The 12,237-nt window shown below is 39.0% G+C and overlaps 1 protein-coding gene across 1 annotated transcript in view; it reads left to right on the top strand.

Annotated features, from left to right (window-relative positions):
• npy2rl (neuropeptide Y receptor Y2, like) overlaps positions 1-12,237 on the top strand; it is a 66,565-nt gene that overhangs the window by 37,661 nt on the left and 16,667 nt on the right. Inside the window, exons 2-3 of the mRNA XM_035675147.1 lie at positions 2,355-2,607; positions 4,262-4,394. Coding sequence (XP_035531040.1) covers positions 2,419-2,607; positions 4,262-4,394 — 322 coding nt within the window. The 5' untranslated portion in view covers positions 2,355-2,418. The remainder of the gene's footprint in view (positions 1-2,354; positions 2,608-4,261; positions 4,395-12,237) is intronic.

The following is a 12,237-nucleotide window of genomic DNA, read 5'->3' as shown; positions in this document are numbered from 1 at the left end:
AATAATTGCGATTCACAATATTATTGCGATAATCCTCAAAAACGTACTGGAATTTACCTTACATTTAGTTTAGTTTGGAAGCTGTAGAGTTTCCACACAGTTTGCTTCTGCACTTCTGTGGGAGATACAATGGGCAAGATGAGTCTTCAGCCATGGTGACGGGTTTAGGATTTTTCAATTGTGAGAATTCAAAAGTAAGTCAGGAAATCAATCCTGCACACTACAGCTTTTTCAAGTCTCGTGTGAGGATATTCCCAATTATCACTATAATGCAAATTTACAATGATGTACTTGCACTATATGTGTATTTTTTACTTCAATATGTGATAACGCAGGTGTCCATAATCAGGAATGAATGGGCAACGTGGAGGCATATTTCCTGATTATGAAAGATAAAGACAGATATAGAAATACCAACAAAAACCTCTTTCAAATAATAAATCTGAAGTGATTACAAAGTGGTCCTTATCTGACTGAATTGATTTACACTGACACACCGCAGTGTCCCCGCAGGTCAGCTACAAATAACACAACTAAGTATGTGTGTGTGTTTGTTGTTTTGTTGTAGAGAAAGAGAAAGTAATCTCAGAGTCATCTATGAGTTAAACTGGTAATAAATTAGATCTTTTGTATTAGACAGTTCAAGAAACAAATTTTTTGTCATCATTCATTTGAAGTTACTTTTTTCTTGGGTGTTGTGTTTTCTCTACGTTTAGCCAGAGGACAGTTTGTGGTTACATTAAATTAATTAACAGACAGAAAGTAAACGAGACACCGAAACTTTGCTGGTTCTCAAACTTTCTCTCCACCCACATGGTCTGAATCAGTCCAAGCTTGCAAAAGGTTTTCTTTTTAAGTTCTGCATGAATATTTGCAGCCTGAGGGTCTGAGGCCACTGGGAGCTGCCCAGTACAACCACCATCTGCTGCTCTGAATCACCCGGACTAAACGAGTCACTGCATTGCTCGAGGGCACCTTGAGAACTCAGTTTTCTTTTTCAGAAAGTTGTCAGGCTCTTAAACATGAGTGAAAAACTTGACAGTTTGCAATAAAAATGAGGTTTCTTCTTGTTTTTAGAGTTGTTGTTTTCTTCTAGTGTGATCCACTTTGTTCTGTTTTTAAATTAAACGTGATGTAATTGTCAAATCTCAAGAGCCACATTTTAAACAAAAACCTTTTAATAAAGAATTACTCTCCACCAGGTTTGCACTTCTTACATTATTTAGCAACAGTTTCTGGCTGTTTAAAAACACCACAATTAACCCTTCATGATCCCCGAACCTCAGTCAACTTCCTCCTTTCCTGTACTTAGATATGCTACGTGCTAGGCTAATTTATGTTGAAAAGACAACCACATTTTAAATATGGTTTAAAGGTAAGAGACATATATATATTGTCACATCTCAAGTTAAGTTAAGATAGCTAATGTACATCAATTGTTATTGATTGTTATTGTTATTGTTATTATTGTTATGATGAAATGTCGTCCAGAGTTATTTGGTGTGTTTACATGCCCTGGAGATTATCTGATGATCTGCTTTTAGCAGTAATCTGATCTCATTTATTTATCCAGGTTCCTTTCCAGATTACGGGTTTGAGAATAACTCGGTAACACTGGTAGATTTATGATTGACTGACCTGATGTGGCCACAAAAAAAACCCCTGATCCATTGAAATAATGTATTTTGGCTTTAGCCTGATTATTTGCAGTAATCTGCTGTTTGCTTGCATGAAAACAAAGTCCAAGACAGGTTTTTTACAAGTCAAACTGCATGGTTGACAAGTGCAATTATGTCCTTTGTGGCCTTTGTGGAGCATTTAGCTTCTAAAGAACCAGATATTTCCCTCAGGAAGTGGTGGAGACCAAAAACAGCAAATACTGAGAGTGAATATTGGACTGCTGGAGTTACCATTACTCCAATAAGCGTATATTTAGATTGATCAACCAGCGTCAGTGATCCATACACACATTATTGAACCATTTATGTCAACGTCAGACAAACTTACTGACAAACTACTTTGGCAGTTACCTAGTGTCTCTGTAGTCGTGTTAAATATTAATTATATTAGCTAATAAAAGCTCCCTGCACCAAACTCCCTTTAAGAAATCTCACATTTTAACAATTCCTAACATTTCCGTAACAACACGTAACTCTAGAAACTCAAGCTAAAGGTTGTTTTTTGTCTCTTAAACTTCCATAGACTCTGTTAGTTAAAACGTTTACTCAGTTCTGAGACTTGTTCCGGCAGCTCTACTCTTCCCCTGTTCACAGTTTCATTACCTGTCTTGTCTTTCTCACCTGTTATTTACCTGCATTATTAATGTCTATTAATGTCTCTCTGTCATCCCGCAGGCTATGTGTGCGTGTTAGTGTGTCTGTAAAAATGCCGCTGCTGGCCGAACACGCGTGATCGGACATGGAGGCTGTCAGCGCAGTCAACGGGACGCAGGACGAGCTCCGCTTCCTGCCCCCGCCTGACGATGACCTCGGCAACCTCGGTTACCACGACTACAACCCCAGTGCCGCCGCTAACCCACCGGCGTTGCCCACAGTGTTTGAGGGAGTGAATTTTCCAGAAGACCCCATTAAACTGCTGAGTGTACAGGTAGAGCTTTCGTATTCTATGATTTCATATTTGTCTAAAAAAGACGAAGGATGTTGATGTTTGTGGGAAATTTAAGGGCATTAATGTATCGTAGTCTACTTGTTAATATAGTATGGTGAAGATGTTGCAATTACAATAATTTGCATAATTAGGGCTCGAGCAGCGACCACTGCAGGAAATGCTGAATGCATTTCTGAGTACAAATACAAATACAAAATGGCCGTTTAAACCTGGAAGTGGACATATTTCAACTCTTGGTGGACCGATTTTGATTATAATTGATTAAATTTGAAGAAATATTATGTCTGAACATTTACCTCGATGAGCTTTCTTGATTCCAAAATGTAGGTATTAATAAATTAATGGGTTCAGCATCCTCAATAACCCCCAAAACCACTCCTATATTGTCCAAATCGGACAATATAGGATATGGTAAGTTGACTAATAACTAATAATTGCTTCTCCTCGCAACCTTTCACACTCTCTAACTCTGGGATGTCAGCACTGGAGCTGTAGCGCTTTCATGGACTGCTAGTGCTGTAAAATGTGATTAATATGTTAGATTAGACCAGTGGGACCCCAACAAAGCTTGACAGGGGTCGCAAGGCCTTTAAAAATATTCCTATATATTTGGTCCATTTCAGTGAAGAAAACTAAATGAAATTGTTATTTTCAAAGTTTACATTGTTGTTTAGGATTGTGAACAGAGATCACAAAGATCTGAACTGATTTATTCACAGAGCCTTCGCTGTCTGATAAACAGCCTCGTCCTGCAGTAGATGAGATGAGAAGAAAACACTGAATTTGGCAAAAAATAAAGCCTATTAAGTCTGTATGATTGTTCAAAATGATAAAAATATAAATATTCACAGGAAATAATCGTCTCTAAAATCACTCGTTTCACACAAACTCCCTGCAGTTATTGTGTTCACTGTTTGGTTTCATTGTACAGTTTATCAGCTCTACTGCTATTATTATTGATCAATAGACATAAAATATAGCTTACTCACTGATAGAAACCAGTGGATTAAAGCTAAAACAGCTGCTGGAGACGCACCGCCCCCCGTGTTGCTTCACGCCACTGTCCTATTTACAGAGTCGCCTCGCCTGAAATGATAAATTACACTGGCTCCGGCTCCGGCATGTTTTATCTGTTAGACTCATCTTTTTGGTCAAAACATTCATAAAAATAAACCAGGTACCTTCACAGCAGTTCAACAATGTAATAAATCTGAAAACTTTCAAATCAAATCAAAGAAACAGGAAATGTTGCTGATGCACTTTATTTAATGCGCACTTTCTCTGTGCTCCTTGTATTTTTCCAAAATAAAAGCGTTCTAGGTAATAAAATCCCCTGTGATCCAGTGGAAGGTTGTTTTGTTCAAAATTAAGTAAAAATATCATAAATAATACATCTTTTATAGATTTTTTTTTACCAATTACAGTAAGGTCTATGAAAAATCAGTGTCTCTAATTGTCTCAAATAAAAGCCTGTTTTTTTCCTCAGTGGTTCAGTTCTACTTTTAATTTGACCTTCAGATCACAGCTGAAAACTATTAATCCTCTCTGTGTCTCAGCCAGTTTACAGTAGAGCTGCTGCGAATAACCTCCTCTGACAGCTGTGTTGTTGTTGTTGTTGTTTGTCTGTCTGCAGGTGGTGTTGATCTTGGCCTACAGCACCATCATTGTGCTGGGGGTTCTGGGTAATTCTCTGGTCATCTACGTCATCTACCGCTTTAAGACGCTCCGCACCGTCACCAACTTCTTCATCGCCAACCTGGCTGTCGGTACGCTCACACACGATAAAAACAAACATCTTTTGCATGTCGGGGGGGAGTGTGTGTGTGTGTGTGTGTGTGTGTGTGTGTGTGCCCTCTGTAGGTCGCCTGTGATGGTGACTCAGACATCTGTCAGCTGTTATAAGCTGTTCGTCTGTGATTTGCTGCTGCAGTGTGCCGGAGAGAGAGAGAGAGAGGAAATCAAACATTTATTGTTCATGCGTTTGACACGTCTGACGAGGAGGTAGCAGCGCTTTATTGTGAAATAAAAAATGCGATCCGGGAAATAGAGGAAAGAATAGAAATATTTAGAGACTCACCAGAGGCACACAGGAGTATTTTAATGGTTTATACTAACTCTACTTTTCCTTTTTTGTGGGATATAAAGCAGGATACATCATTTACTTGTGAGCTGAATGTAATTTTTAATGTGAGACAGAGGAGAGAGATAATCTTCTGTTTCCTCATCAGTTGATATCATTATAATGTTATAATGCTGCTCAGAATATGTGTTACATGCCGCTCTGTCTTTCCGGGTTGTTATGAATAAATGGAAATTAGGTCAGTGTACTTTGCGGTCAACAGATATTTGTTTTCAAATGAGAAAACCAAAATCAAGTACTAAGCTGTTTCCCAACTACCGTTCATGAATACGGGAAAGAAAAAAAAATCAAATTGAAAATAAAAATACAGAAAACAACCCATTTTCCATCTTTTTTGTTTGTTTGTTTTGAAACTAAAAACACAAAACCCCCCAAAAAGCACCGTTTTCCATTTTTTGGTTCCATTTTAAATTTCCCTCCTATGTTTAATTTTTTAGGATTTTAGTTTCCTCATTTCAAAAAACAAAAATCTGTACACTGATTATAAATTGCATCATCGTACACTTACGGTAGTTTATTAAAAATCGAAATTCAACGAGTTTCTGGCAACTGCGCACATCGTGATAATTTCAGTCCACCGATTCATCGGTGCGGCTCCAACAGCCACGTGCCACTTTCCAAGCGTGAAAGGATTCAAAACTGTGTATTTATGACAGCCTGCAGAGCTTCACGTGTTTCTAATGAGCTGGGGAATATCTCAACTTTGACTCCAAAACACATCAAACAGGATTTAAACAGGCGGTGAAACAACAAACAGAAGCCACGGCCAGCACTTAACCAATCATCTGCTCCGCACTGCGTCAGAAGCAATGTTTTCTCAGAGTAACAGCCTCACCGCGCGGCGGGTGATGTCACCTACGCTCTATCTCTTTCTAATGAGACGCGTGTTCACAGGTCTCCCGCCTGTGAAGTGACACACGATGCTCAATTGTGAAATTTCACGCTGGTGGATAATTAATCATACTTTTACTGCCTGGATCGTCTTTGTTTTAGAGGCACTGGAGGCGTTCTAGACAACAAATCCATTCAAAGTCGATCTTTAGATGTGTTTCTGGGGAGTTTTTTTTATTACATGGGCACACATGACTCCCAAAGTCAATTTATATTTCTAAAACATCATAAAATGATAGAAAACAATGTCTCTGTGGGGAAAAATATCAATCAGAACGTGAAAAACATGACTGCTTACTGCGAATAAATGTGTTATCATGATAAATGCCTGTATCAACATTAAACAAGTAAATAGGGGCGTAAATAAGCACCACATCAGCACACGAGTAAATAATGAGAAGTATGAGAAGTAATGGGGCGTGAAGTGATGTGGGGTGGAAATCACAGCTGCTTTCTCAAGATGAACAATAATGCATATTTTTATTCATAATGTACACTTCAGGGAAAGCAAATGTAACGGTGATAACGAAATAAACAGGTTGAGGTTTCAGCACCACGGACAGAGCGACAGGCTCAGAGGGAGACTTCAGGACCACGGACAGCGGCAGCAGGGAGGCAGCTGAATCTTATTTATATCGTCTGACACCTTCAGAACTTATTGTTATTTTTTGGTTTGGAGAGAAATAAAGAACCAGCCCCTGTGACTCCCCCCTCCAACAGTCTAATATTATATAGTAATATATATTACATTTCTGTGGTGATTTAATCACTAGGTTTAGGTTAAAGTGAAATGTAAAACGTAATTTTAACCCTTTAAGGTTGCTTCCTATATTATATTGTTCCTCTATTTAACCATGTATGTCAAAACATGTTCAAAAACTACAATAATTTCTGTAAAACAAAAAGTGACGCGTGCTTACGTCAGCATGAACTAACTGATTTCAACCAGTAATATCCTGACAGTCACCCGTCAATCAATCTTCAGCTTGTAGCGACACAGAGTGAAGATACATTAGTTAGCTCACTGATTACTGTACAAACACAACTTTATCAGTGATTTGGGTGAAACTGGATCATATTTTATGGAGAGAATATTGTCTGGTTTTCCCTCTGACGTCTTCCGCGTCCTCCGACGGGCTGCTCTGCCTTCAACTCCACTAAACTGCTGATGTAGCTGCCGTTCGCATGCACTGACGAGGCTCGGCAGCCTCCCAGTACTAGGTCTAAACGTGCTGTTGACTGGGAGGTCCCAGTCCGACAGAGTCAGCTAAATGGGCCGCTACAGCTGCGGACTGGAGGGACATAACACCGCATTCAGCACTATTAGATACTGCGACAACTCTCTCCCTAACTGCCTGCTTTAAGGAATTAAACAGTCTGATTTCTGTTCCATGTGCATCTGAACACCCCATAACAGTCCTTTAAGGTTCAGTTATCTCTGTTTAGTCTCGTTCAATCAGCGTCTTGTTGTGCTCTTCAGATTTAAAATGCTCAAAACCATTCTTTAGAATAGTTATTTTCCACCAGTGTAAGCTCTAATCAGAAGCTCAAAGGGAGAGGCTGTGGGAGTTTTCTGACTTTGCCTTTATTGGCGAGACAGAATCTCATCCCCTCTAGTTTCAAAAATCTCTTTACCTGTGACTTAATAACCTCCAGTTTGAGCTGTACCGAGGAGCGCTGATCGGGAGGAATTCAAATTAAAAATCTAACCTCCTGGTTTGTTTGTTCCCTCGTCTCTAGCTCTCGCAAAATAAAGAAACACACAAACAAATAGGGTAATAAAGTAGAAGGAATAAATAATTAGATGGAGCGTAAAGTGGCACCTCTTTGCTTGCGTGAGTGTGTGCAGTCACATTATAAAGCCTGAAGCGGCAGTTGTTCTTAAAAGTGTAAAGAACATTGGATTTAAAGTACAACTTCACTGCTGGCTATTATTAATGAACACACACACACACACTGATTGCGGTGTCGTCCTGGAAAAACATCTATTAACTTCTTTTTGCCTTTTGAGTTTTACAACTTTTGGATATAAAATCTCAATTAAAGTTTCTGTTAAATTCATTTCATTGGCATTAAAATGCTACCAGGTGGTTTTACTCTGATATCTTACCTTACTGACGAATCCAGTATGTGTCTCAACTTTGTAATTCTGAAACTGTTCATGTTCCCCAGTACGCAGAAATATTCAAATACAATAGGCAAAAAAACTGCACAGTTTTTGCCCAACAGCTACATGGGATAAGAATGAAGTGGACATGTAGTTAAAGGGGAGACTCGCGGGTACCCGTAGAACCTAGATTTTTTTAAATATTAATTTTGATTGAATTAAATCTTTAAACCTAAAGTTGCTGACATGTTGTGGAAGATTAATCGCAGATAACTGGCAGCTAGCAAGGTCTGCTACATTAGCTTTGATTATTAGCATCTATATTAACTTAAAATACTTCAATTCAACAGTAATATTAACTTATTTTTACAAATTTATTTCAAAATACACAATTACTAAGCTGAATGGAAAGGAAACACAATAAATATATGAGAAGGAAATGTGATCTTGACCTTATTTTTCTTGATCTCGAGGGTCACCGTGTCCAACTTCTCATCCATGTGCTCACTAATTAACTCATGTTTCCATAGAAACTAGATTTATTTTTTATTTTTATATATATAATCTGCATTGAATTTGTCTCTAACACAACACAAGGACTGCTGACATGTTGTGGAAATGATAAAGATTAATTTCAGATGAACGGCAGCTGTTATATATAACATATAAATGAACTGTGATATTTATTTTTACAATTTAGCTTAAAATACACAATTCATGACCTAAACGTTCAGGAAACAATAAATTATAGCAAAGTATACGTAAAATGACCTACTAAAACACTGCTGTTAGCTAATTAGCTTGTGCAGACGCTTGTGCAGATGCTGTCAACTGGGAGCTCCCAGAGTCAGCTAATGGGTCCGCTAAAGCTGCATGACGAGGGGCCATAACACACATTCAGTGCTACTGGCAGATTATGCAGAAGAAAAACAACAATCTGATTTGTGACTGATCATGTGGACTTTAATTTGTGGTTTGTAGCATTTCACAAAGAGCATACAAAGACGTGACACCGCATCGTCTCCACGGAAGTCATGTTTAGTTTGTCTCTACCCGCCTGGCACGCCACAAGCACAGCTGTCATCACTTCTCTTCCTGTGGTCTTCACCGCGTTCGTACAGTTCAGTGTCATCCGAGGAAGCCAAACGGCCGAATAAACATACAGTAATGTAGAAGAAGTGGCAGCTGTTCCATTTTGTACTTTTCCAGCACAACAAAAGAAACCATATTGGGAGCCAGCAAGGGAATATTAATGCATGAAATCAAGTGTAAGTGAATCAGAGTGCTGCTGCCAGTCTTTTCATGGTTACATTAAAGGTTAAAAAACGTTTCTGCCAGCGTGTGAGAGAACAGACACGGCTGGAAAAAGAGAAGTGTTTTGAAAATGTGGAGCAGAAAATAACAACCTAGTCCTTTGGAGACAAACGGTTCACTTTTATGTTTACATGAGAGAAATACAGAACAGAGACAGGAAGAGGAAAAGTGAGAGAGAACATTTAAGCAAGACTATAAACTCAAATGAGAAACATTACAGATAGTAAAATCCATTACCTATGAAACCTTTGCACTTCTTCTAACATCAAAGGTAAGAAAATATAGTGGAATAACAGAATATAATATTAGTCCAGGACTTTTTTAATACCTTGTTCTTTAGTTTTTACATTTCTTTCTATAGTTTTTTACTGTTAGACGGGTTCCTGAGCAATGTCCTCTTGGATTATGAGTGTTATGCCTTTCATATGATGTCTGCTGTGACCTGTCTGACTTGTGTCTCTTTTTGTTATTTGTCACTGTGCATGAGTAGCAAGCTACTTTTCCTTCTGGGGTTTAATAAAGGCTGTTAATCGGTTAAACTCCCAGTGACTGATGTAGGGGTATAAAACTCCTGACGACTTCATTTGGTTGTCTGAAGGTGACAGAAGTTCTTTATTTATTTATTTATTTTTTTTTTTACAATTTTGGCAAGACTGGAAGAAACTGCATGGCAGCTAAAACAGGGTATCCTTTATAATTAGTACAATCTTTTGTAATGTTTCTTTTTTCTACATCATGATCAATGGTTTCACTATGCTTCAAACTAGCTCCTAGAACAAAAGACCACATCTAAAGTCCAAGTGTCTCTGTTCTGAAGATCCTCACTGGACTGCAGCAATACACTCAGGCTGTCTGGTTGGGCACCAGACGCATTTATGGTGACTCTTTTCTAGCATGTAGGGCAGCCTATAGTCATCCTAGAGGGACCTGTATCATGTTTTGTCCACCACAGAGGAAACCTATATGACACTGCTTTATGTTTTCTCCACAAGAAGGGAACTTTAGAGGGACCTTCATCCACCCCTTTTCTTAATGGGGAAGGCACCATAGAGGGCTCTGCATCACATTTTCTCCATTTGAGGGAAACCTGAAATGGCCCTGCATCATGTTCTTTCAAGTAGAAGGGTGCTTCATTATGTTTTCTCCACTGGAAGGACACTGTTGCTTAGTTTTTTCCTGAACATGGGGGCCCCAGTGGTGGTGATTAGTAGGTAAAGTATGTACAAATGGGATACTGCTAGTAAAGCTTGAGAGTTAAAGAGAGAGCAGCAGTGATTGATGTGATGTGAAATGTGCAGAACGGCCAGAAAGTTGTTGGTTCAATTCCCCCCCTGAACAAAACAGGAGTGGGCAGGCAAGCAGACAGTTTGTGATAAACAAACAGAACTGGACGAGTGAGTGCTCCGCTGCCTCGCCCACAGCCTTGTCTGCTCGCTTTCATTATTTCTGTCAGTCTGTCTTTGTCGTTTTGTCTTCTTTGTCTTAATGGGAACAAAGGCAGCTGTTTCATTATTGGACAACAAATGTATTCAGCTGCTCACAGACCCTTGAAGTGTGATTTTTAGGCTGATCAGCGTGCATGCCAATAATAACTTTAGCACTATTACACCTTTGACAACAAAGTTACAACGTGCTTCACAGTAAAAACAAAGAATAAAAGTGAATAAAATTAAATTCAGAAATAAAAAGAAGATAAAGTAATTTAAATAAAAAACAAAAACCTAACTCATTTGCAGGTTTTAGGTTCTTGCAGCGCTCTGTAGCTGGTTGATCTAAAGCTGTCTCATCTGACCTCTGACTCGGACGTCTTCCAGCCATAACTTCTCAATCACAGACTAATTGCAGAAAAGACCAAATTCTCCACCTCCACCGGTGACTCTGACTATCCTGCAATCATAACTCTAAATATCACTCTGACTGAGTCATACAGACGATTTTAAGATGCCTGTGGTGTGCTTATTGCTGCACTGACGTTGATGAGTTTTACTCCATTGGTATCAAAATTTGGTACCGAATGATAAGACATTTTTTGATACTCGGTAGTATCGATGCAATTCGATCAGTGCTAAGTATTTAAGGTATTAAATAAGTATTCGGTACCTAGCCCTACCTGTGTATCACATTGTTTTGTTGTGAATCTTTGGTCTGAACTAGCTTTTAAATGGAATGAACTGCAAACTGCCATTAAACCTCAGTGCTGGAGATTTTAAAGCTTTACTATCAGATTTTTTCTGTGATTCCTGCACCTGTTTGTATTAATTCCTTGTTTTTAATGTGATTATGTATGCTTATTGTTCTCGGGTCTCTCTTGGAAAGGAGATCTTAATCTCAGTGAGACTGATTAAATAAAGATTAATAAAGCACTAAAGCCCCCAGATTTAAAAATTCCTGCGAAATGCAGACAGATTTACCTGCTGGTTGTAGGCTTAATCAGCATTGTGTGGAATCTACATCACCAAATCCATGACGGCTGCCACTGACTCCACCTTCACAAACTGCCTCACAGAAATAAAATCACGGATGCAAGCTAACTACCAAAAAATCATCCAATCCTGCCACATTTTCTCCCTCTGCATCGATGGCTCAACTGTTCCTGCCTCATCAAAAAACTACAATCCATCCAAAGCTCAGTTGCCCGCTTTGCTCACCCACTCCTGCACCAGACATCACATCACCCTCTCTTGCAAAACCTCCACTAACGCCCCATTCAACAAAGAATCCAGTTCAAAATACTCCTCAACAACCTCGCCCACTCCTACCTGCACCTCCTCACCCCTCTCACCCACTCCAAGCACCCGACCTGGGGGGACAGGGCCTTCTCCATTGCTGCCCCCTTCCTCTGGAACTCTCTCCCCAAACACTTCAGACAATATCTATACTGTTTTGCTGCTCCTGTTTACAGGAGACAGTTATCTCCAAAAAGCAATGGTGGGTGTGGAGGAGTTTACAGATACAATACAGAAAAAAATATACAGATTGCTTTTTACAGTACAGATAAATTTCCCAGATGTAGACTACTGGTTTGAGAACTGGATTACTGTGGTTAGTGTTGTTTGGATTTGTGTATTTTGTCTTTTGCGTTGGGGGTTTGTGTTGGTATGTTTATATATTTATTATATTTCAATTGTCAAGATCAAGATTCAAGATTCAATACTTT

The sequence above is a fragment of the Morone saxatilis genome, unplaced genomic scaffold (assembly GCF_004916995.1).
Source record: "Morone saxatilis isolate NCDOM2014 unplaced genomic scaffold, NCSU_SB_2.0 Contig4, whole genome shotgun sequence".
Lineage (NCBI taxonomy): Eukaryota > Metazoa > Chordata > Actinopteri > Moronidae > Morone > Morone saxatilis.
The sequence above is the reverse complement of the archived record's forward strand: the minus strand, read 5'-3'. Positions and strand labels throughout refer to the sequence as shown.